General features: G+C 37.2%; 1 protein-coding gene across 3 annotated transcripts; it reads left to right on the forward strand.

Annotated features, from left to right (window-relative positions):
- The first annotated feature begins 656 nt into the window (after nt 1-656).
- Nucleotides 657-21514, forward strand: LOC110449422 (leukocyte surface antigen CD53-like). 3 transcript variants are annotated; one of them, XM_021496280.1, is made up of 10 exons: nt 657-1030; nt 13028-13190; nt 13803-13882; nt 14763-14963; nt 15346-15420; nt 16947-17045; nt 17835-17925; nt 19086-19237; nt 20309-20392; nt 20730-21514. In XM_021496280.1, exons 3-10 carry the CDS (start codon nt 13817-13819, stop codon nt 20793-20795), a joined length of 834 nt encoding a protein of 277 aa, XP_021351955.1. In that variant the 5' UTR covers nt 657-1030; nt 13028-13190; nt 13803-13816; the 3' UTR covers nt 20796-21514. The 3 variants fall into 3 exon arrangements, with proteins under 3 accessions (XP_021351955.1, XP_021351954.1, XP_021351956.1); XM_021496279.1 differs by lacking the exon at nt 13028-13190 and having other exon boundaries at nt 661-1030; XM_021496281.1 differs by lacking the exon at nt 657-1030 and having other exon boundaries at nt 13189-13210.
- The last annotated feature ends 5540 nt before the right edge of the window (nt 21515-27054 follow it).

Genomic DNA, 27054 nt, shown 5'->3' on the forward strand with positions numbered 1-27054 from the left:
TCGACCTCAGTATTTGTGGATGATTGGTGGGTATCTTCCAGTACCTTAAAGATGTGACAGAGTAAACTCCAACCGAGAGGGTGATTTTTTGGTTGGCTACCACGTGGCTCTGCCGAAAATTACACAATCAATTAATCAACCCGAGGGTCAGAGAGATCTGTATTACATCCTATTTCCTCCAATTTGTCCAATCTTCAGCATTTATAATCGTTTTTTTCCTGATTTGCACAGGTTTGATTTCTAATTGTGACGTCATATCTTGATTTACCCGTGACGTCATAGAGTTAATTCTGTTCATGTAACATCTGTCACGCCGTTGGGGGCGCCATATAAATCAAACTCTAGGGGATGACAGAAGCTTAATGGAAAAGTAAAACGGTATTTCTCCTTAGGTTCTTTATGAAACTCTAGGGATACTCATTTGTATATATGTATGATATATGCTCGTGTATAAAGTAATATCGCTATAACTGCTGGCAGCACTCGTTAATATATCATACACATTTATCGAAACCTTCTCACTCACAATACGGTGGCCCTCTTTAGATAAGTATCCATTTACATAAAATATACACACTTACTACAACATCCCCTGTGTCAAATCAAACAAACCACCAGCGATAAATCACCGAAACTCGCTCGCTCTAATCACCGTGATATTTAGGCTGGACCCCACGCCAGCAAAATCTGCCATGTTTCCCTAACAGCTGTACACTGCATCTCTAGCGCAGATCATCCCAACTTTGTTACATTTTGGTGTTGTCATGGTAACTGATGACGATAGTGTAGGCTTTTTATCGTTTTTGAGAGCAGGATACATACAGCCTCCACTTCGGATCGAAGCGGACTGTTTGCCCTCGTGTGCGCCTAAGGACCGTGGATGAGTGACTTTCTTACTCGTGTGTGTATTTTACCATGTGTGTCACACGGTAACTTAGGACGCACATACACGTGCAGACAGGACCACTGTTTATGTACCGGACATACTCTCCATAATCATCATTCGACGGTCAGGTTACGTGATCAATCGGTAAGATATTTTACAAACTTTTTTCTGCCTGTCAGTTTGCCCCATGTTTCATGCTGTGGTGTGCTGCTACATGTGGTTGTTCTGCAATTACGAAAGCAATTCCAGCTCTCGACCGCCTGTATTACCTAAAATATGTATGAGACAAAAAATGTTATCACTGTTCGTTTAGAAGTATTGTTTCCGGGGAAGGGACCTACATACCCTCGTTCTCCATATTCCATCTGATTTTACTTCAGAAACTGTACTTTGAGTTTTAGTTCACACAGCCAAAAGGGTAATATAAGGTATTGCTTTGGCAAATAGTACGCCTTCCGTCATTTAAAAAAATAGTTTTCTACTTCTTCTCAAGAATGGCAAAAGTATTTTGACCAAACTTGTTCATAAAAGAGCCCTTCATATGGGGGTTTTCCTGATAGATTAAAATTCCAAGATGGCTGACTTGACCTCTGATTGAGACATTTGGCCTTTTGTCAAGTTACACAATGCTGAAATTAACCAAACATAGCCGAATGTTATTTGCATGACTTTATCAAAATTCAAGATAGCCGACCCGGTCTTTGATTGGCTGCGACAGTTTCGACTTCTGCGTCATCTAGCCGCTTTAACCAAACCCGGAACAAACGTGAGGGTATTATCCTCTAATCGTTCTACAGACATAACTATTTTTATCTGATCGGATGTTTATAATCTCAATGTCGTAAAATTCAAGCCGATGCTACTAACACTCTCATGATCCTGATAATTGAGCGATATGTTATAGGCGCTTTGAGCGTCCCGGTAACGATAAGGTTGTTAGGACACAAGGGCCAATACTCTCTGTACCTACGATCACGAGTCAATGTTTCCGACGTGTTTGACTACAGGTAAACTTGTACTTAAGTGTCAACCTGCTGCTGGGAGGTTATTTGTCTGTTAATTTATGTATACGATATAATTGGATATTCTTTTAATTTAAAACCACCTATCGCGGATGTTTTATTTGTCACGGGGAATGTAACCGGAAGTCGTTCGAGAGGTAATTATATAAGTGGGCTTTCCGTAGACTTTATAGAACATTTACACATGTATATATTACAAAAAACCAATCAGCTAGCAATATGCTCTAATATATAGGATAACACCACTCCAGCACATTTTTTTCCCCTTATTTTGCACAAAAATTACCATGACTGCATTAAGCCCGGTATACATTTCGGTAGTTTATATTCAAGGTACAAAACCAAATAATTACAAGTGTTATGTTCCGTGAATCGGTGGTACATCTAAACATTATTTGTGAGCGCATGTGTGGATTTCTGGGAATATTTTGAAGAAAAATTGTCCTAAATAGCAAATATAGTTGTACAAAAGTTGTGAAAAGTATGCACCGCGAGAAATGAAGACTTTTACAGAAGTTTCAGATCGTTTTAGGTATCTGCATTAAGTCAAACCGTTCACACTTTTTGTGGCTCTTTCGATTAACAGAAATGTGAATGTATGGTTATAGATGTGTGTTTTGGCTCTTTTTAAAGGCATGGTAAGTAGACCCGCCATTACCACACAAAGAAACCACATGCCTCTGTTTTTTACAGCTCCTCGAGATAGGATTTTAAAAACGTTATCCAAACGTAATGAAATACATTTTCTTGTTCTATACATCTGCTTCGAACGTGTGCAACAAGCAAATACATATAAATCATTGTTGCTTGAACATTCCTCAGATAAGCAGCTATTGTTACCGCCTTTAACTGAAAACAAGAGAAGTATGCGTTTCTTCGTTACACCGTGAGCATTATAATAACTATATAAATGTACGTATGATTTTAGAACAATTGCATCGGAAAAACTCGGTGTCACAGCTGCTTGCGTTGTACGAAAATTTATTCCGACCATTTTTTTCGAGAAACGCAAATTTTGATAGTGTTTTACATGAGCAGTACCTCAAATGTATCTCTCTATAGATAAAAGTGTTATTCTATAACATTTCCAAAGCGAGGACGTTAGCGCTAAGTAGACAGGGGATTTCAATATACATGTCTGTAGTTTGTACGAAAGAAACTAATCCTAACCAATTATTTTGAGTTAGTTTACATAACGTTATATTGTCTGTAGACATGCCACTGTATGAGTTCTTACTTCCTGTAAATTGTTTCAGTGAGACACAAGTGTTATTCTGCATAACAAACATAATTTTTTACTCTTAAACAAATTACCCCTTCTCTCTCGAGGCGGATTTGGCTTTGTTATCCCTCTTACCAGCGCGAGGCTGGCACACTGATAGACAGATGCGTATTTCAGTCATACATACTGTTACGTAACCAAGAAATCTACACTGGCGGCAAAAAGGCCGTGAGAAATTGACATCATACCATTGAGGTTTCGGAGAAGCTTGATGCGTTGTTGGTTTCGTTTAAAAGCGATTATCATGTAGAATAAAAACCACGTTGCCGGTAATACTGCAGATATCGTCTGACATGATTCAACCACTAGGCGTGGTTATCGGCCAATGCAATAGCACAGTGTCCAGAACATTTACTCAATCGGAAACCGTCGGCACTTTCCGTAAACGAGATTTTTTAGAATTACTTTCTTTTAATATTAAAAGAAGATTGTTTGAAGGGACACAGCTCTTGTATAGTGAACAATGGGTTGGTAGGAGTTATCCCTTCGTGTATATAGGTATACTTTAACCAACTGTTGATCTTCACATTTCGATGTTACTCTTTTTGTTGTTTCTATTGCTTTCCAAAATTTTGGACTAAAATGCTCTTGATTGAACCCGATATCCCCCTCCTTGAGTACGAGGGGTGCACCCTCCTTTACGTCTTGGTTAAGGAAGGTAAGAGTATAATTACCAACATAGGTATAGGGGGTATCTTACCAATTTTGATATAATATCCTCAATCCATTATAGATTTTTTTTAACCAATTGTCGGCATAAACCCTGCAACATCTATTTTCCTTACACACACCAGGATATGTCAATACATATATAGCCTGAAGCTCAGCCTTTATATGTCCCTGTGGTTTAGATACATACAGCCCCTAGCTCAGCCTTGTGTCCCTGTGGTTTAGATTCATACAGCCTGTAGCTCAGCCTTATGTCCCTGTGGTTTAGATTCATACAGCCTGTAGTTCAGCCTTATGTCCCTGTGGTTTAGATTCATACAGCCTGTAGCTCAGCCTTGATATGTCCCTGTGGTTTAGATACATACAGCCTGTAGCTCAGCCTTAATATGTCCCTGTAGTTTAGATACATACAGCCTGTAGTTCAGCCTTATGTCCCTGTGGTTTAGATATATACAGCCTGTAGCTCAGCCTTATGTCACTGTGGTTTAGATACATACAGCCTGTATCTCAGCCTTATGTCCCTGTGGTTTAGATACATACAGCCCCTAGCTCAGCCTTGTGTCCCTGTGGTTGAGATACATACAGCCTGTATCTCAGCCTTGTGTCCCGGTGGTTGAGATACATACAGCCTGTAGCTCAGCCTTATGTCCATGTGGTTTAGAAAGTCACCCACTTTCCAGAAGTCCCAATTCCGCCCGGGCTAACGTTAGCAACATTCAAGTTTTGTTATGTTCATTAGAGGATAAAGTACACCTCAAATAATCTCTAAAAGACATACTAAAATGCAAACTATAAGAACGCATTGACTTTATTTGGTACTGTTACACTTCGTCACCAAATATTAATTTTGTGTCTTATTACCAGGGCGAGTTATTAATAGACACAGCACTTTATGAATTCGCGCGATAAAAATATCTGCAAAAGTCAAATTATACCAAAAGAACGGGACAAAGTTCACCGGAAGTGACGCATTTTCGATAAGGAATGACATTTTATTGGGTTTAGCATCCTATTAACAGCCAGGGTCATTTGAGGACGTGCCTCCGTGTGTGTAATGATTGGTGGATTTGTGCCGGAGGCGGCATGTTGGCGTGTTTGTCTCATTGTGATAGCGCGGATCTGATGCCGACTTTATAGTGCAACTTCATTGAAACACCATGTCGAAGGCACCCACTATAGTATTCCGCCCGGTCATATTATATTGACTGCAGGGTGAACCAGTTAATGCCATTTACCTTAATACTGAACATTTAGCAGAGAATTACTACCACCAGAATTACGTTGATCACCTTTTTGCCGCTAAGTAGAATGCACCAAAGCAAATCCACAATTCTGAAGGGAGTTCATACATTAGCTTTTTTTACAACATGCAGTGGGTAACAGCAAATATCTGCCATCAGGGATAATAGCATTGGGCCTCTGGCACTCGCTCTTACGAAGAAACGTCAACTTCCCGTTATATTCCCATTGTCAACCAAATCAATGTCTTTGTAATTATTGTCAGCATGCACCAATGCTTTTACAACTCACTTGCTAGTCTTCATATTTAACTGCTTCATTCACATTCGGTGGTTCTTAAAATTAATCAGTTATTATATGAAATAAACATCAACAGCTTATATAATTCCCCGATTGTCTGTTTCACTTTGGTGAAAACCTTTTATTGTTCGATGGATTGAGTTTCGAAATGCTATTTGTTTGAATTGATCATTGCGAGCACTGACATACAGACACCTGTTGTAGACTGGAACGACATATTCTCTTTTCTTCTTCTAAATATAAAACACTTCATGGTTATATCACGTCCTCAGCTATTCTTATCCGGAGTGACTATTGACACTCGGGCTAGATAAACAGAAAACAGAATGCCGGGTGGCGGATTCCGGAAAGATTTCATGCTTTGTGTAGACGGTTGTGCATATACGGCAATTTCAGGCTTTTCTCGACAATAACACTAAGTCAATAGATGATATCGCGACCAGTGGAACTCTTCAAAAACGTGTGAACGACGTGTTATTATAAAATGTGTGCTGCCCAACTTATCCGGAATAAGGCAAAATTTATAAGACGTAACAAATTATCCGGAATAAGAGATATATTTTCCTTGATTTTGAATAAAGATACAATCAATTTTTTACTGACCATTTTACATATATAGATAACAATACGAGACTGCAATATCAGCCCAAGGGCCAAAGGCCCGAGGGCTGAATTTGGTCGAGGGTTGATACTGGGTGTGATATGGATATATAAAAACTGCTATCTTATGATCTATTTTTCTTATGAAATATTGAAAAACGAAAAATTTCAAAAAGGGGTGTGATACGGGTTTTGCGGCCTGATACGGGTTTTCGGGTGGGATACGGCGGGGGCTGATACGGGTTTTGGGGTGTGATACGGCGAGGGCTGATATGGGTTAGAGCAATTGTGTCGTATCCATATACAAAAAAAACCCCGTATTTATTAGTAAGTATGTAATAATTACTTAAGGATTAACTTGAATATATTTTTCATGTTATGGAGATTATAACATAAAAAAACCCGGAGTGTACTCTAAATAAACCGCGAAGCGGTATATGATGAGAGTACACTCTGGTTTTTTACAGTCAGCTAAGGATTCCTGCCAGCCTGTTGGATTTTCTTTCAAAATATCGGGTAGACAGGGGCAAGTGTGGCCGATTTTCATTAAAGTCGTTCTAATATGGCCAAATGTGCACCACCTTGGGGTAAGTTCGGACAGGATGTCTGTGGTAAGTTCGGCTCATGTTGGAATTAGCATTATTATGACATCATAAAGCATGCAACGTCATATGTTCACGACAATTTCATGGCTTCGCGTGTATGGCATGGGCCGAACCCGCCCCGGTGTCATGGGACGAACCTGCCCCAAGATGATATTTTAAGAAATCTGTATATCATAGCAATACGAAACTCAATGCTAGGCTTTTATGTATGCCATCATGTGAAGCTGTCGGTTTGTTATACGTATGACATCTTTCGGTTTACAGAAAGTTGGCAAAACTAGAAAGAAGTGAGGTCACGATTTTCTTTCTACCTTCACAAATATTTTTTTTCTCGCTTTTAGTAATCTAAAATTATTGTTTTCCCGACATATTTTTTTCATATGAATGTCCTGCCCAGTGAACTGCACTGCTTGGATCCTCAAAGTTGTAAATATTTACTCAGACCAAACATACCAGGAGTGGCCGGAGTTACCCCATGGCCGAACTTACCCCGGTCTCCACTAATTATATAAGTTGCCCTAATCTCATATTGAACCCTGCCGTAATGGATCTGCCCTGGTTCGTTGTTTTCAAAGCACCTCAGAAATACTTGCACAATCAAGTATTGGCGATATTAAATCACTCATGTAGATATCATCTGCATAGGGATATATCAATAGCATAAATCGATCTGCCGTCCATATTGGGATATTTTGTACTTTTATTTTTTATTTTCCTTTGACTTATATTACTTTCCTTAGCTGTTGCAATGATGCAAAACTCCAAATAAAACAAAATCATAGATTTTGTTTTTTATCTGTTATTACTCCATTCCATTTTTTAAGGGACATTATTTTTTTTATTGAAAAATTCTGATTTGTAAATCATTCTGTTAAAAAGTTAAGTGACGTTACATGCTGGGCAGTCGTAACAATTGTAAGACAGTCAACAGAGGATTACAAGACCCACATAGTGTATCTCTTTCTTTTCTTATATGAACTGGACAACAAAATGAATGACTTTTGAATAATTTAAGATCATGTATGATGGACATCTTAGAATTTTAATAAATCTAGCAAAACTTGTTAATAGCAATGTCAAAAACATGTTTATTTATCTGTTGGATTGCCTCAAGAAATTAGAAGGTTTCAAATCAGTGGCTGTATGGAGTCAAAAATAATTGTTAGCATTGACCTCCGGTCTATTTGTTTGTTTTCTTCAGATGGTACCGTAAAGTACTGGTATGAGTATAAGAACGAAAATGAAAAAAGATAATTTACACAATATTTTAGACTAGTGTTTGTCAATACAAGCATTTAAAAGAATCAGAGGTCTTACTCCAGAATTGATGCTTAATTTCTAACAGTGATATAGTATATGTAAACATGAAGAGATTCTGCCTTTTCTCCAGTTTTATAAGACACAGAACATTCAAAGACACGAAAGTACAGAGGAATTGTTAAGTCTTGATGAACAGTCGAATATCCAATAATGCATACATTCATAAAAAAAAAAGAATTTTGACTTAGGCCTTAATTTGGCGTTCCTCTTGAAACACCATGTATTTATACTTGCACATGTCAGTTATACGCCGGTAAACCAGTGACAATACGTACAACTTGAAGCTGGACGTATTGTCACTGGTTTACCGTCGTTTACTAGTAGACAATCTATATACAATGAAACTGGATGGGATTCTCTGGCCCATCGGAGATCCCGTCGAAAACTTCAATTATTTTTTTAAATCCACAATAATATAGCTCCTAACTATCTCAACCCTCTACTCCCTTCCCTTGTCGATAACTCTCACTATAATCTTCGAAACGTTGAAAATTACAACCTACCTAACAACAGACTTGAATTACTGTTAGACTGTGGAACCAGTTACCTACTAAAATATTTACATTTGCACTGCATAGTGCCTAGATAACTCTACTGGTCCCATTGTAACATATTTCCCAATGAACTACAACGGGGATTAGGTCAGTGTAAGGTCAGTGTAGTGATACACTGAAAGGTCAGTGTANAAATCCACAATAATATAGCCCCTAACTATCTCAACACTCTACTCCCTTCCCTTGTCGATAACTCTCACTATAATCTTCGAAACGTTGAAAACTACAACCTACCTAACAACAGACTTGAATTATCTAACGTATCCTTTTTTCCTTCTACTGTTAGACTGTGGAACCAGTTACCTACTAGTATACGACGTAGTGCCACGTTCTCATCATTTAGAAACGCCATTCAAGACGTAAACTTGCCGCTTGTACCAAACCCCTTTTTCTATGGTGATAGGAAAAATAATATTTTGCATACAAAATTAAGAAACCGTTCTAGTACTTTGAAAAGTGACCTGTTTCATGTTAACCTTATTGATTACCAACGTTGTATATGTGGCTTCCCTATTGAAGACACACACCATTTCTTTTTTACCTGTGATGAATATGACGAACACGAGGGCAAGCTTTATCGTGAACTGAATGAATACATGCCTCTTAATTTAAATCTACTTTTATTTAGAGATACATCTCTTTTGGAACAGGAAAACATAACGATATTCATGCATACTCAGCAATACATTCGTGACTCTAACAGATTCTAGTAACACCCCCCACCCCTGTCCTCTCCCTCTCTCTCTCTCTCTCTCTCTCTCTCTCTCTCTCTCTCTCAATTGAACCATAATATCCACTCTCTCTTAGAGGCAGATACTATATGTCATACATTAATAATGATGAGGATGTAAGTATTATAATTACAGACTATTATCCCCCCCCTCTCCCTTCCCCCTCCCCCCTTTTCTCTCTCTGTCTCTCTCTTATAATTTCAATTTATAAATTAAAGCATTTAAAAATGAAATAGTGTATATATGTATATTAATTCTGCCATCTTGTTGTAATATTGTAAATATATGCTTGTAATTTGCTAGGAAAGGGCTTACTATAAGTTTGATTACTTGTGCCCAATCCATTTGCTTGGCAATAAAATATGTTTAAACTATACGCCGAAATATCTTCCAATCCATAATTATACTTATCGCATTTCCACTGTTTTTATTCAATCGTTCTGATGCCAATAGTGAGCATATTACAAAAACATATATACACACAATTACTGTAAGAGAATTTACTGCATATTTTTCTCTGAAGTAATTTGGTAAGAGCAGGAGATGGCACAGCAAAACGCGCCTTTAAAAAATAAATCACGTTCTTAAAAATCAGGCTGAAATATTCAGAAAGAAAATGTCTGTATTTGAACTTGAACGTGTTAAAATGACTTAAGAAGAACTTTTTAAAAGTAACATAAATGCATGAAATACGTACACTACATCTAAGTTATCAACTATGTGTACATGTCTACAATGAAGTTACAAATGGAAAAACGCTCACTGAACTGTAGGAATAAGAATAAACTAAATCAAAATATTCTAAATAATGTGGTATAGCTGCAGAAAATTCGAGTTGGCTTCAGTGAATGTATTTTAACACTATATGATGACGCGTGTTAACAGTGACGTCAAAGTCGCGTCATAACATGTTGTGAACGTCGATTCGGCAAATACGTATGCGTCTGGTATGCATAAACGGACCTATCAGTATCAACTGATGCTATTTTGAAGCTAAGGACAAATAACCAAGCGCATGCACCAGATGGAAACAGTTTTCAGTTCGAGAAAAATGAAAATATCAAAATAATATGTAGGTCATCGAAGGATTTCATCACTAACATTGACTTGTAAAAAAATGTAGGATTGTTTCTGAACATAAAACTCTGCCGGAGTTTCGACAAAAATACAGGGTATTCATTGAAAATATCAAATTAGTTGTTTGTGCAAAAAAGGAGCATCAATGCAAGCACGGAGCAACGCATGTTGCCTTTTTTTTGCGAGCCTGTACGACCGGTAGGACGAAAGTTTTTGAACCCTTCATATGGCATAGAATCAATTCACTCTCATTTCCCCGTACTTTCAGTACATGTGTTGCTATAACGGCTCGCACTGCTCGGCCGATCGCTTCGCGATCGTCCGAGAGTGTCCACTAATAACAGCTAAGGTCATAGAAAGACACTAGTAGTTGTTACAGTCCGTACGCGGTGTGTAAGTAAATTGTTGCTATATACTATAAAAACGATTCTATTTTTAGTTTTTCCGAACAGGATAATGGGTTGTTTGTCTGGTAGAGCCATCTCGTTCAGGCTCCAGAAGTAGCGATGAATGGATCGTAACCCTAGTATGGGGCGCCCTGGGCTCGGCTGTGATGCTGTGGAAACATCGACTCCATTCTCTTTCCAAACTTTTCTGAGGGAGCGATTATAGATACAAAAAAAGGTTAAAGTTAAAGTACGACATTGTGGCGGTAGATTAGAGTTGATACGGTACAGTAGATTGACGCTTGTTATGTGTACATCACAAGCTATTTATTACATTACTTCAGCTTACAAGAGCAAATGATTAAGGTGGCTCTTTCCGCGATTATCTAATGTTTTATTATTCAATATCCCTATGTATTTATTATATGTGGGTGTCTTGCAGTGAGTTCGAAGCGCAGTGTTGTTGTGTTGTTCCAGTCTACCTAGATGTACAATTGGGTACCGATATGGCCAGAAGTTATTTTAAGTAAGGCTGATGTCCTTCCATGATCGTCAAGCAGTTGGTGTCATTGACACTTGTTCTCTTCTCGCCAAGAACATGTTAGATTAAGCAGCATCTTGCTTTGAACTATTAATAGATTTCAAATTCTTACCAGAAAGAAAAATACACTTCTGTTTGTTTGATTGAATATTTTGGCATCTTTTAAATGACTGTAGTAACCGAACTGTAATTGTGCAATGTTTGGTACATGCTTCCTTAAAATGACTGTCTTTGTGCAATGTTTGGTACATATGCATCCTTAAAGTTATTGTTAAAACCGTAAATTGTATTTGTGCAATGTTCGGGACACGCATCCTTAAAATGACTGTCTCTGTGCAATGTTTGGTGCATGCATCCTTAAAATGATTGTTAAACCCGCAAACCGTAATCGTGCAATGTTTGAGACAGGCATCCTTAAAAATGACTAAGTGTGCAATGTTCGGGGCATGCATTCTTAAAATGACCGTAAAAGTGTAATTGGATGTAACCATTAGATGAGATTCTGTTCACGATAAAAGAATCAACTTTCAACTACTTGTTAGTGACATAAATAACCCTAATACACGGTAACTGCACAACCAGCATGCTGATACCAATCAAATACAGCACGTGTTTGACCCGTGACTAGTGCGCATGCTCCTTACCGACATCTATTACATGTACACTGTTACGATAGAAACCTTTTACTTACACATTAACGCCATCTGTTTTTATCTTGTTTCCCCATGAAAGTCAGTACTTATGGTCTCTTGAAAACCATAAACTAGTAACCTACCGATTATTCTACAGTAAATTACCGTTACACACCTCTGGAAATGTGCCTGTTAGCCTCCACAATGTCTCCTCTCGTTCTCAAGTGCTTATTACTCTGAAATTCCGAATTCGTGAAATTTTCAATCTAGCATCTCAGTCTAAAACATTTCTCTCAAGCATTTGCAAACCGTAGTATATGAATCAGATTTCGCTTTACAGCACTTCTATTTAAGAATTTACCAAGCATTTTATAAATTACATACTGTGACGGTAAGAATTTGGTTTACCTAGTAACTGTTGAGTGCTAGTTGTTTCCATGGGTTCGTATCCTTACAATCATCTACAGTTTACAGGTTGTTCGGAAGAAATTTTGGCAGACATGAATTTGTACAACTGACGCACATTATCTCCAGGTTTGAAACTTAAATTGCTTTATGTATGTTTTGGTGTGTGGTATCATTTCGTTAAGGACCTGTAAGTGTGCTATTATTGGTGTTCTGTTCAGGCTAGAAGTCCTATCACGGACAACGCCAAGGTATTACAAGGTAATCGATTGTCTGCCTGTAAATATCCTACTCTGATGGGGGTAGAATCAGGTTAGGATAAAGTTTTTATGCAGGATACAATGCGGAAATGATCTTTCAATCAATATTTAGGGGTAGGCATTGCAAATAATTTTCATATTGAAATATATTGCAATATATAAGTATTTAATGGAATCTGGAATAAATTGTATTCCTGGGAAATCGGTAAATTTAAAATCATGTTATATAGCAAATAGAAAAAAAGGAAAAAGGAACATCATTTTGATGTTATCATTTATAAACAAATTATAAATGATAAATGAAATTTACAGTTATATAATTTTGGAAGTAATTTTGATGATATTAATTTAAGTTAAATATCATAATGTCAGAATTAACTGCTTAACATTCCCTTCCAAAAATAATATTATTGAAATATATTGCCGTTTTAAAATCATATTGGTGGACAAATATTGCAATATATCGGTATTGCATAATAGATCTATAGACACATACACCTGTATGTTTGTTCTTCTAGTTCCATCGTTATGTGGATATAGTACCACATCCATCGTTACCGCTAGCTTGGTAAACAAGAGGATTCAGGGTCTTGTTTAACGTTTTCCTTACCTTTGTGTGTAACACAGACATCTGTTGACGGCAACAGTATCCGCATGTGCACACATGTAACGCACCTGCAGGTAAGTAATGCGTATACCATGTAATAAAGGCTTTTTACGACTTAGGCAGAGAAAATGAGATTAAGCTCTGTTCTGAAGAGAAATATCATTTGATTAAGTTAGATATTGTTTTGATGCTTACGGCGTCAAGCTGGATACATATCTTATAGACTGTGGTTACAAATTTCCCGGCAGTGATGTGGCAATAAGTTGGCTTCGTCACAAGTAGGCACTGCCGCCATTTAACAGATACAGTTACGAACGTGTTTACCCCAAACAAACCACGCCGTATCTGGGAGGACTGATTAGTGTATTTATAAACTACATGTCTCGCTGTGGATCAGCTAAATGGATATAATAAAGAAAGAGATGGGATTAGCTAAGAGTATTTGAACGTTTAAACATTTCCGCCTTAAAAACCCGCGTCTGATAAAAGTTATCCCCCTCGCCAATAAAAATACTTTCTTAAAATTACAAAATTCAAGACTCCAACCTAAAAGACTAGATTATGCTGTCGTTTTGCCAGATTTTCCGAATGAGGCTTTACTAATTCTCATCTTATCGTTTCAACACGATTCTGTTTTCAAGTTCAATATGACGCATCCTTATACGCTTGTCTTTTTTATTTCCCAGAATTCTCCGTAATCATGGCGGTAGACGCTTGTGGGAAGTTTTTGAAGTATTCCATGTTCACATTTAACATCGTCATTGTGGTAAGTATTTAACTTATCCGCTCTTCACACACCACTGTATATGATTGAAATTGAATTATGACGATGTATATACCGTTGATCATCCTCGAAACTCCAGGGTTACGCTCTCACTTTCGCTCTTTGCACAGCGAAAGTGAGCAAAACCCTTGGAGTATGGAGGATTGATGTAAAATATAATTGAATTATTTTTCTTATGAAACCAGGAAATCAGTTTATTATAAACCAGTTTAAATCACACAATGACAAACAGTGTCTGTCGGAGTAGCCAGGTTGTCGGATAACGTATATGTACAACTTTCGCACAGTAGTACTTCTATCAACTAGATACTTTTACCCAAAAAATCATGAGATTTTTCTTATGTTAAATCTCTGATAATAGCTTTGTAGAAAATGTGGTTCATTTTTCAGTTGATTTACATACAGTATAGATATAAACCACCGATAGAAACATGTACGTCTGCTGTGTATGAGCTGCCGTGGCTGTTAATGTTTTGTGTTAAGTAAGTAACAACCATTCATATCGGACGTATATGTGGAAATTCCATCTTCATTTTGCATTAAATTTAAACCAATAAGAAACATCGAAAACGAACAGTTCGAATTTTTCCAAAATTCATCGCTTATATATAAGCCAATCATAGACATGGTAATTGTTTCGTTCCGATTAATGTGATTATAATAAAGGTAAAGGTATCCGGACTCAAGAATCCGGAAATTCTGGATGGACAGACTGGTTTCATCGTGTTGGATGATAGAAATCGAGTGATATCACCAAATAGAATTGTAAAGAAGACGCCGCAGTTGAAACGCTAATATTACAATATGTCTTAAAATAATTCAAAACACCCAAAATATCAGCTGATCAGAGTTTATCTTACAGATTGCTGGATGTTGCTTGGTGGGGTTCGGTATATACACAAAGACAAACCATGTGGGGATAACTCGCGTATCGTCTGTCCTCGGCGGAAACCTTGTCGTCACACTTTCGCTCCTCCTCATCATCGCCGGAGCTATCGTCATCCTCCTCTCCTTCCTCGGCTGTTGTGGTGCAATCAAGGAGGTCCGATGCATGCTAGTTACTGTGAGTATGACGTCACTAGACATCAGTGACAGCCTCGCTATCATTTCAGAATCAAACACAAGTGGCGATTCTCCTATTTGTGTAACCTGTTACGTCAGTTAAAGGTATGCCTCTGTCTGACCTTTGTCTAGACGCGATCTTCATGTTATTATATCGCCTGGTTCTATTTATCAGGGCTATGACGTCATATCACTTGAGGAAATTCTAATTTTTGACGTCAACAATCTAGTCACAGTGACGAGGCTGTTTTAGATATCCTTATTTCAAGGTGTCAGTTATAGTAACCTTTTTGTCTAAGTAATTAACACTATGTTAACTTATACAGGTCTTAACACTTTATACTTTATACAGTATAGTTATGTTTTATAACGCTTTGTTGCAGTTTTTCGTGCTGCTGTTTTTGATGTTCGTTGGGTTCGTGGTGAGCGCAGTACTGGTTTATGCATTCCGTGAGAAGGTACGTGCAGCAAGGTTGTATGGGAGGGACATCAAAAAGTCTATAGGGAACGCTAAAATGCCAGGTAACCAGTGTTGAACTTCAGTTACGTTACCTTTCTGTACGCTAGCTTTGTCTGTAGATAAACGCTAGAACGCTAACTAATCTGTATGGATGCTTTTTATCTTGCATTCAACGCTAAGAACGCCACCTTGCCAGCATGGAACGTTAGAAATAGCTAAATTGCCTTTGTGGAAAGCAAAAAAAGTAACTTCCCTCAATGGAACACTAAAACGCTAATTTGTCTGTATGAACAGCTAGTATGCCAACTTTACAAGGATGTTTGCAGAATGAACCTTAGCTGGAATATTAGTTTGCTTGTAAGGAACTCTAGATCGCTGTCTTGCCTGTTTAAAACGCTAGTTTGCGTGTATGAAACGCCAGATCGTTAGCTTATCTGTTGGGATTGTCAATGGCTAGCTTATCTGTACGGAACGCAAGATCGCTAGCTTATCTGTTGGGATTCTCAATGGCTAGCTTATCTGTTGGGATTCTCAATGGCTAGCTTATCTGTACGGAACGCAAGATCGCTAGCTTATCTGTTGGGATTCTCAATGGCTAGCTTATCTGTCACTTCTGAACCTCTGAATATCATAAAACTTGCATAGATCACAGGTACTAGCCTTGTCTGTCAATACACCTAATATGAAAACAGGCACTGCCTGAAACGAGCGAAGCGTCTAAATGCTGTTTTTTTTCAATCCTTTTTTTCTAAATAATATTATTTAAAATATTATCTATTTATTCGTTTTATAGCGATAAAGCAATCAATGTAAAATAAATATATGTGGACAGCACAGTGTCCGACTAACTGAAATTCGACCATTTTTCTATGTTTCACGGAGTCTACCGAATAGTATACTGCATGATATATGGCAAATCATACATCAGATCTACACTGTTCACGGCGTCATACTACGAACGGTTATGACAAAATCACATGTTTATTGGAACTGGGTCATTTTACTAGGGGGACAGAGTTAGCAACCTGGGTTATATTATAGGTGTATTGACAGACGAGGCTAGTACCTATGCATAGATATTTTAACTGGTGTTTGGGTCAAAACTCTGTAATTTTTGTCGGGACAGTCTTGCACCGCTCAGTGTTTGCGAAAGTCCACATAGTGTGTCGCGTACAAGACACAGTGGCCGATCAAGGTCACAGTCAAGAGTCAAATAACAAACCGTGCTCGCACGGGAAAGTTCAAGCCCGCAGGAAACATCATAGAAGATCATGTCACGCTTAACGTCAAAACCCGGTGGGTGTATGTCTTGGGGAGCACCCATTAACTTGTTTGAAACCATTTAAACTTGGGGTTTTTTTGTACTCATACTCAGAACATACTTGTCATGGTGTCAATAGAAAATGCTTTAGATTAATTAATGTATTAGAGTTTTCTCCTAAAACTGTACTACTGTTACCACACATTGGTATCAAACATCTGTGCTCACGCGCTGGATGTAACACGAGCTACTGTTTATTCCAGATAGAGAAGTATACACTCGAACAACTGCGGGGCTCACTGTACAAAAACTACGGGTTCGAACCCCAAGTCACAGAGGCCTGGGACTCCATGCAACAAATCGTAAGTAGTATGGCGTAGGTCAACTTGTCAAGGTGACAGACTTCTGCGAAATGTATTAAAGCGGCATAGAATATAGCTAATCACCATTCAAGGCGTAATGAAGTGTTGAGTCATGAAGTGGCATGGTGTAGTAAATCGTAATCCAAGGTCACAGGAAGTCGTACGTCATAAAATGGCATGGTTGGTTTATCGTAATCCAAGATCACAGGAAGTCGTACGTCATGAAGTGGCATGGTGTATTTAATCGTAGTTCAAGGTCACAAGAAGTCGTACGTCATGAAGTGGCATGGTGTAGTAAATCGTAGTTCAAGGTCAAAGGAAGTCGTACGTCATGAAGTGGCATGGTGTATTTAATCGTAGTTCAAGGTCACATGAAGTCGTACGTCATGAAGTGGCATGGTGTACTTAATCGTAGTTCAAGGTCACAGGAAGTCGTACGTCATGAAGTGGCACGGTGTATTTAATCGTAGTTCAAGGTCACAGGAAGTCACACGTCAGAAAATGGCAGGGGGAATTAATCGTAGTGTAAGGTCACAGGAAGGCATACGAGTTGTAAAGCGACATGGAATGGTTATTTATACAGTGAAGCTCAAGGTCAAATGAAGTCTTGCGCATTCGTGATTGTCTGATGGAAAACAATATTCTTGGGAATAAGTATTTCGGTGAATTGCTTTTATAACGTATGATACTTAAAGGAAAACAAGTAACTTGATATATTTGTATAATGCTTCAATGATATTTTTAGCATATTTGCGTATTAATTAAATTTTGTATCTAATTCGTGTACAGTTTAAATGTTGCGGAGTAGAAGGGGACGTCAACTCGACCAGCTCGTGGGCTTTCTACAAGACACACTCGGCGTGGTATTTTAACCAAACAGGTAAGTAGTACACTCACTCTTGTAGCTATGGCTGACGTAGAGCGTTCTACAAGAAACAGGCAAGTAGTATACACCTCTAGCTATAAAACATGGCTATAAGTGGGACTAGCATTAGTCCGAATTATTCTTACGTTTTATCGACTTTTTTACACGGTCTGGCGTCGATTAACGTCAGAATCTTCACTTTCACACACATGTCGGACATGGATCGAAAGAACATATTTTTTTCAAACTTACTCCGTTTAACTTGACATTTTTGATAGCCCCGCCTTCTAATGCCATGTGACTAAAATATCGTCATAACTTATACCTTCGGTAACGCGAGATCACCTTTAAGTCATTTGACATGGCTCATGCCCTAATTTCCATTGACTACATGGGTTGGTATAGAAAACGTTGGAAAATACTGTCCGTAATGATCTTTGAAACATGTTATTGATACCAACTAGTGCATAAATAATAGATCTTTCGATCCATGTGCGACATGTGTGTGAAAGTGACGATTTGTTCCTAAAATATCAGTATAAAGGGAGACCCTGGCGCGGGGCGCTTATTTCCCACATGTTATAGAGGGCCGGAGTTCTGACGTTAATCGACGACAGACCGATATAAAAAAAAAAGTCGATCAAACGTCAGAATAATTCGGTCTAGACTTGCATGTGCAGCAGTAGTGGGCGAGAAAGGAGTTAATTGTCACATGTATATACAACTTCTACTTTCCTATGTGTTGTCAAACACAATGAACAAATAATTTGAATCTGAGGGATTAATGTAGGAATGGTATACATATATGATGAGTCATTGTTTAGAGAAGGACAGTTTGGCACATTTTTTGTACATTCTTTGATGATGTAGGTATCGAGAATATACTGCAATTCAAGGGATGGAAACGAATTTGGTAGCCGTTAGCATGGCCTGACAAAGACACCATTTGTGTCATCGGTGTTGATTTAGGATCCTGTTTTATTGATATCCTAAGTCGGTAATAATTATTGTTATTACAAACGAAGATATATTAAATACATAGTGACAACTGTTAAGGTTACGTTACTACGACAATGATCAATACAACCTAATCTGCCTAACTATGTATTAGTGCAAATTTAGTCTTGATCAAATGTTAATATGCAGTGCAGTAGATATGTAAGATTGATTGACAGGTTCCATCCAGTTTGTGCCAGACAGTTGTTGTGCTGATCCCACGAGTACCCCAAACAGGACGGTGTGTACCGGCCAAGCTTTCTCCAATATCGCCCCGGTATTCGGACCTCCCGTCCCCCCGGGAAAGGCCAACAACCAAATGTATGACAAGGTAAAAAAACACAAGTATTACTTATGCATAACACATAGCATAACACCCCTCCCTCCACACCTATCTCTCCATATGTACTACAGCATGGGGAATATACACACCCTTCAAATATAAGATTTGAATCTTGAATTGATTGGTCTTGAAACAAATTTAATGAACTTCTGTTTTGCAATTCATTAAATCATTAAACTTGTTTCAAGACCAACTCAATTCATCACCCCATGCAATTGACCAAACCAATATTCAATCATTAAATGAAAAAAGAACATGCTTTGGGCATAACATCTTGTTGACATATATTGCTGGAATCATTAAGCATGTTTGTTCCTATGTCTCAAATTGGTTGGTTGAACTTGATTGATACAAAACAATTCAATTTTTATCATATATCTTGAAGGAAGTTCTAGGTGTCTGAATACTTTATTTACAATGGCTGATCCTAAGATAAGTGTAAAGTTTGGTAAATAGAAAAGTCGTGTGGTTGTTAACGTCTTAGAAACTTGTCAGATCTTTGGTCAAGTTTTGAGATAACTTCTTATTTCGGGAACAATGTAAATGAGTGAATGTCAATGTACGCTGTAAACAATTCGTTATGTTAAATATCAATTTATGCTGTAAACGATTAATTATGTTTTATGTCAATGTACGCTGTCGACAATTATTAAGTTAAATGTCAATCTACGCTGTCAACAATTAATCATGTTTAATGTCAATGTACGATGTAAACAATTAATTATGTTTAATGTCAATGTACGATGTAAACAATTAATTATGTTTAATGTCAATGTACGCTGTAAACAATTAATCATGTTTAATGTCAATGTACGCTGTAAACAATTAATTATGTTTTATGTCAATGTACGCTGTAAACCATTAATCATGTTTAATGTCAATGTACGCTGTAAACCATTAATCATGTTTAATGTCAATGTACGCTGTAAACAATTAATCAGGTTTAATGTCAATGTACCCTGTAAACAATTAATTATGTTAATGTCAATGTACCCTGTAAACAATTAATTATGTTAATGTCAATGTACCCTGTAAACACTTAATCATGTTTCGTTTCAGGGATGTTACACAAAGCTGGAGAGTTTTTTAATGGGAAACATAAAAATCCTACTCGGTGTGCTTTCAGTGATAGCCTTCATAATGGTAGGTGCAATTTTGTGAGACATGAAATTACATTTCTCTGATATATTACACATGTATGTATATAATGTGCAAAATAATTTGTAATTATTATGAATAACATTGGAGAAGTAACGGTAATTAAGTACATTGACATGGACTATTTAACTTTTTTTTTTTTTAGAAATATTTTGTTTAGTTATTCAGTCAGAGATTGTTTCATTATCCTATAGAAAGGCGTGCTAATCACACTTAGTAGAGTTTGATGTGTAAATAAGTGTAACGTATCCTATATTTGTTCTGTCATCTAGCTTTTGAGCGACTTTGGAACGACTAGAAAATATTTTTTCATGATTTTCAGATTCTAGGAATGGTGTTCTCGGTGTGTCTATGTAGACGAATACAGGACGATCTCTACTGTGACTGACGACTTGATGTCACAGAGCAGACAGAAGGTCAATGTGAACGTAAAACCACGAGGGGTATCGAACAATTTTGAAAGGGTCGTCTTATGACAACCCAGTACGTACTTTAACTAAACTTTAGAGGACTACCAAAAAAGACAATAGCCCTAAAATGAAAGAGAGGGACAGAATGATGCGGACATCATGTCCCTTGTGATTTACTTGCAGATGTATGTAAACACTAGAGGGACATCGAACATGTACGATATGTATCCCTTGTGGCTAGCAGGGAACGTTAGACAAAGAAGAGTGCACGTGCCTTATAATTCAATTACAAGCGTATGAAAACATCAGGGGAGTATCGAACAGCCCCGTTGAATGTCCCTGGTGATCTCTACATTATATTAACAAATAATAGGACAATAATCCGAAATTAGATAGACCCGTGTAAGGAACTGCCCAATATAAGCAAAAGAGCACATCTTGTTCATCGGCGTGTTCATCGGATCTGGATTGACATTCCTCCACGGAGGCATTTGTATTCATTCAGGTTGAAATTAAATTTTGGTGACATTTTGACATTTTTATCTTAAAAATCGCCTTTAAGAATTTCCTACAGACCTATGTCACAAAACTCAGATTTTAGAAATAGCCGTTTTTAAGGTCGAATGAGTGTATTGATAAACGGAAACAGGAAGTACATCCCTAGTTGAAAATCCAATGTAAGGAGACAGAATCACAATTTCCGCATATTCTAATGAGTCTAGAGTTTTGATGAATATTGTATGTTTATAATTGACAGAACAGTGTGTTCTCTCAATTTTAAAGTATTTCAAAGCAATCCAGGTATTAATTCAGTTGTTTTTTATCAATGAGTCACATGTGACCATTTTACTGTACTTCAGGAAACCGGCTACCTATTTCACTACTGTGAAGTTTTTCAAGAAAGATAACTCTTACATGCAATTACTATGTGTATATGGTTTTATTATGAAATGTTAATTTTTAACCGTTTATAGATAATTTATTTTACACAATTTCAGCATTTATTAAATTGATATACATTAATGCAATACTAATCTATGGCATTATCATTTGTATTGACATTATTTTGCAAAAAATTGTGTCTCATTTTTTTTTCAAAATTCACTCCTATTTACATAAATTTCCATTTAAAATCCTTAAAATTCTGACAACCTATATTTTTTTTGGTGGCAGACATTTTCTTTACGTCAAAGCAATACAACTACAAAATTTGAAGAAATTCTACTGAGAAATGGTGACACAAACCTATTTCCTTAATATTTATTTATTTATTTAAATTGATGACGAGATAAAGATTTACCAAACCAGAGACGTATAAGTACATGTACCTTAGGTTCTGTGAAACTAAATAATAATAAAAATAATTCGAGGTTCTTATATACCGCTTTACAAAAACCTAGTTCGTAGGTCGTCTCAAAGCGGTTCACAAATTATTATCCGTGAGTGTAGGGCCTTTGCAACCAGCCAATACCTTTCGCAACTCCATGGGGAGCATACAGCCGGAGCTGCCATTTCGGTGCTAACAGCGAGCATTCAACAATTCTAGCACTGTCCAACCACGTACTCATTTACAGTTGAGTAGACTGGAACAAGCGGAGTAAAGTATCTTGTTCTAAGATACAACACACTTACAGTGCCGTGCCGTGACTCGAACCCGCAACCCGCCGGTCACGAGCCCAGCGTCCTACCACTGGACTACCGTGCCTCCATTACCACTAAAGGTAGATCACTCTTAAAAATCTTATAGTTTGTGAACTAAGGGAGACAACCTCGTAAAGCTACGTAAAGTCCCCGAGAATTCTTGCTCGGTAAGTGCCTTTCGAATATTTTTATCCGGGGACAAAATTATTCTGAGCATTTTCATTACGGAAACAAAATGTCTGGAATATGTATTTCTTTCTGAATTATTTAAATGACAATATAATAATTGCTTTAGGAAAGGTTTAGTTGTGGTTGAGAATCACAGGTGTTTGTGAATCAGAAACGATTTTTTTTTCTCTTGTACGCAGGTATTCTAAAAAGAAAAAGAAACAATAAGGTGTTAGGTTTATATGGAATACTAAATAAATGTACTTGTTTCTTGACGAATACCAATTTTATTTCAAATTTCAGAGAACGATTTAATATAAATGTGTATATGATAGGTACAATGTGACAAGATTTTATTTGTATCTGGTTCACAACCGCCTGTTTTGGGACAATCAGTAAAAAGATTTGTAAACTCTCGTGAGACCTTGTGGCTAGTGAATAGTTAGTGTATTTCGTAGTTATATTGAGGAGTCGCTGTGGCGGCATTTTTGTATATTAAGATGTAAATTGTCTTCACTGGATACTCGTTGTCGCTCGTTTTCGTTTGAATAGATTTTATTGCAAATCTTTAGATTAACACGGATCTAACCTAAGGTTTTAGTGTGTCTCTCTGGAAAGTATTTGTCCTTCATAAGGGTGTGATTTTAAAATGTAGAAAAGCTGACTTTGTAAATTTTAGATTTTTTTCATTGATTTATAATATTAACCATGAAATTTATGAATGCTATTGTGATATTGACTTTGTGTATTATTGTGATGAACGTTATTGTGTATCTGTATTACGTGCACTGCACGTGAGTGCAATATCTTGTGGCGGAACCAGCTGTGTGATGTCATTAAAATGTGTGTATCGTCATTAAAGTCTGTGTTTTACTTATCATTTAACTGTTTACATATTTGTATATTGACATTGAATATTTATTTTAATTACTAATTAGTGATTAAAATTTTATAATTACCTATTACGATAATAACAAACACTGGGAGAACGTTTCGGCTGTTATTTAATAAATAAATCGAACAAAGTTTAGTATTGGATGAGCATGAGGTCATACACGCCCAGTAACATTTACAACAACATACATATCAGTTATAACACAATTTCAATTCAATTCATTACCAAATGCACATTGCATATAGGCGTACAGAAATATACATATAGATAAATGCTTTACAAATATCTTGTACAATGGCGGAGAACATATGCAATAGATTCAATTCCATACATAATAATTACAAATTCATGAAATAGTCGTTAGTTTGGGAAAACTTTAAGGTTTTCCTAAGGTAACTTAGCGGACTCTTATGAAGCATAATTTAGTTGTTTATGAAATAATACGAATAAAGCCTTAATCTAACCAAATTTCTAGGAAATAACAAAACTTTAAAGTCAATCATAAAACCTCAACATGAAGGTAGAACGAGTACTATATATTATATAATGAAATGAGATTATAACTCATTGTGAAGTAAAAGACATAGATCTCAATCGCATTATACAGTAACAAAACGTGTATAGCAAGACTTTGATACAGCTTATGTTTCATAATATATGACTTCTCTTAACAGTTGCTTGAATCAAGTACTTGCTTAAATTTCTAATAAGTTAAAAAAAAATGCTAGCCAGTAGTTCTATTAATTTAAACACAGAAGGACGAATACGATAATATGGCTTGATATACGATTCTCTTAATTCTAAAAACACAGGACACATCAGAATGAAATGAAACACAAATGTCTCCTCATACGTAAATATGCTGGTTTACATTAGAAATTAATTGAAAAATATGAATTTCCTCATTCTCCTCCTTGCAAATAAATCAATTACCACAACAAGTATTCTATGCTATTTATATATATATACATATTGCAAATATGTGAAATGTAATTAGCAAAAGTTTTTACTTAACCTTATTATATTTATATCACTTTGATGTAATTGTCTGTTATTTTGTACAGAAGTTTTGGCGAAATCATTTTCTGGTGGTAATAATTGAAAACATCGAAATTCGTATAAATATATAGTACATAAAATGCATGCATCTAAATCAACAAACAGCTACTTCTCCTCTCGATTGGATTAATCAACTCCCTTCCAAATTATTCTAATTTACTAGAGCTAGCGATAAGTGAACCCATTTCCCCGAAGCTATTTATTGATCTCTCAAATAAAACTTTAGACACACACTGTACGCGTCTAAACACCAGCTTCCCTAAAAGTGTATCAGTTCATGGTCCCCAAATCAATGTCTTGAATTAATTAAGGTAAGTATTTCAAATAGTGTATCAAACAAGCAGATAATGGAAACGTGTTATATATATGATGCAGCTGATAAGTTGAAATAAAAGTACAAACGTAAAGATGCCCAGGCTTAAAGGCAATTGGGAACAGTCGGCACTTTCCGTAAACGAGAAAATACTTTTTACGGAAAGTGCCGACGGTTCCCGATTGGCTTAAAGGGTGTCCTGGTAAAAACAATCACTGGAAAACTACCAGTTAATTGGCTACCTACATTACATAGTCATGGTGTTTGTTTGTCTGTACAATACTCAATACTATCGATCTGTCTGACCAAGACGACCACCAGGACATATCTCCGTGACCTCCACTATAACATTGGTTTTCGTCAGTTTGACTTCCTTATCTCTGTTTCACAATCATTTAAACGACTTTCATGATGTATAATCAAACTGAAAGTACAAATTGAAAAGTGAAATAAATATGTATTTACACACAAATGTATAGGGCTTTCACACAAGGAAGAGACCCCAAACAAAAAGAAAATCATTACTTCCGGTATCGACAGATGAAGACTGGTGCACAAGACTGGCTAAACGTAGATTGGTGAACTACGGGTAAACAACCATTGCTAAACGTAGATTGGTGAACTACGGGTAAACAGCCATGGCTAAACGTAGATTGGTGAACTACGGTTAAACAACCATTGCTAAACGTAGATTGGTGAACTACGGGTAAACAGCCATTGCTAAACGTAGATTGGTGAACTCCGGGTAAACAACCATTGCTAAACGTAGATTGGTGAACTACGGGTAAACAGCCATTGCTAAACGTAGATTGGTGAACTACGGGTAAACAACCATTGCTAAACGTAGATTGGTGAACTACGGGTAAACAGCCATTGCTAAACGTAGATTGGTGAACTACGGGTAAACAACCATTGCTAAACGTAGATTGGTGAACTACGGGTAAACAGCCATTGCTAAACGTAGATTGGTGAACTACGGGTAAACAACCATTGCTAAACGTAGATTGGTGAACTACGGGTAAACAGCCATGGCTAAACGTAGATTGGTGAACTACGGTTAAACAACCATTGCTAAACGTAGATTGGTGAACTACGGGTAAACAGCCATTGCTAAACGTAGATTGGTGAACTCCGGGTAAACAACCATTGCTAAACGTAGATTGGTGAACTACGGGTAAACAGCCATTGCTAAACGTAGATTGGTGAACTACTGGTTAACAACCATGGCTTAACGTAGATTGGTGAACTACGGGTAAACAGCCATTGCTAAACGTAGATTGGTGAACTACTGGTTAACAACCATTGCTAAACGTAGATTGGTGAACTACGGGTGAACAACCATGGCTAAACGTAGATTGGTGAACTACGGGTAAACAACCATGGCTTAACGTAGATTGGTGAACTACGGGTAAACAACCATGACTTAACGAAGATTGGTGAACTACGGGTAAACAACCATGGCTAAACGTAGATTGGTGAACTACGGGTAAACAGCCATTGCTAAACGTAGATTGGTGAACTCCGGGTAAACAAACATGGCTTAACGTAGATTGGTGAACTACTGGTTAACAACCATGGCTTAACGTAGATTGGTGAACTACGGGTAAACAAACATGGCTTAACGTAGATTGGTGAACTACTGGTTAACAACCATGGCTTAACGTAGATTGGTGAACTACGGGTAAACAACCATGGTTCAGCGTAGATTGGTGAACTACGGGTAAACAACCATGGCTAAGCGTAAGCGTGGATTGGTGGTATTCGGAAAGATAACCCTGACTAGGCGTAGATTTATGGTCTTTAGTGAAAAACTCTGGCTAAGCGTGTAGTTGATAGATGGCTTCAGATAGAAAACTCTGTCTTAACGTATAATGAAGCTCCTGGCTAGGTACATGTAGCGAATTAGTAAATGTGGCGTATTCAGTAGCAGCCAAGGAGAGTAGCAACGAATCAGTTACGACATGCCAGGACCATAAGCGGAGAGCCTGGATTTTTATTACTGAGGAAAGACACTTTCAAGGTGCGTAAAATCACGTCGTCACGTTTGTCAAAGTTTGGTGACAACGTGACCGTTGTTATTATTATTAATATAAAGTCAAGAAATATCAATAACAGACGTGACTATTGTATGCACTGCTATCACGACTGCTCAGGTTCCATG

The sequence above is a fragment of the Mizuhopecten yessoensis genome, unplaced genomic scaffold (assembly GCF_002113885.1).
Source record: "Mizuhopecten yessoensis strain PY_sf001 unplaced genomic scaffold, ASM211388v2 scaffold4611, whole genome shotgun sequence".
Taxonomy (NCBI): Eukaryota; Metazoa; Mollusca; class Bivalvia; order Pectinida; family Pectinidae; genus Mizuhopecten; species Mizuhopecten yessoensis.

What these genes read in the sequence shown, in the direction of transcription:
- LOC110449422 (XM_021496280.1), top strand. Translation starts at nt 13,817, where the DNA reads ATGGCGGTAGACGCTTGTGGGAAGTTTTTGAAGTATTCCATGTTCACA. An exon ending in GTGGTATTTTAACCAAACAG is followed by an intron (nt 17,926 to 19,085) that starts GTAAGTAGTACA and finishes ATTGATTGACAG; the next exon opens with GTTCCATCCAGTTTGTGCCA. An exon ending in ACAACCAAATGTATGACAAG is followed by an intron (nt 19,238 to 20,308) that starts GTAAAAAAACAC and finishes GTTTCGTTTCAG; the next exon opens with GGATGTTACACAAAGCTGGA.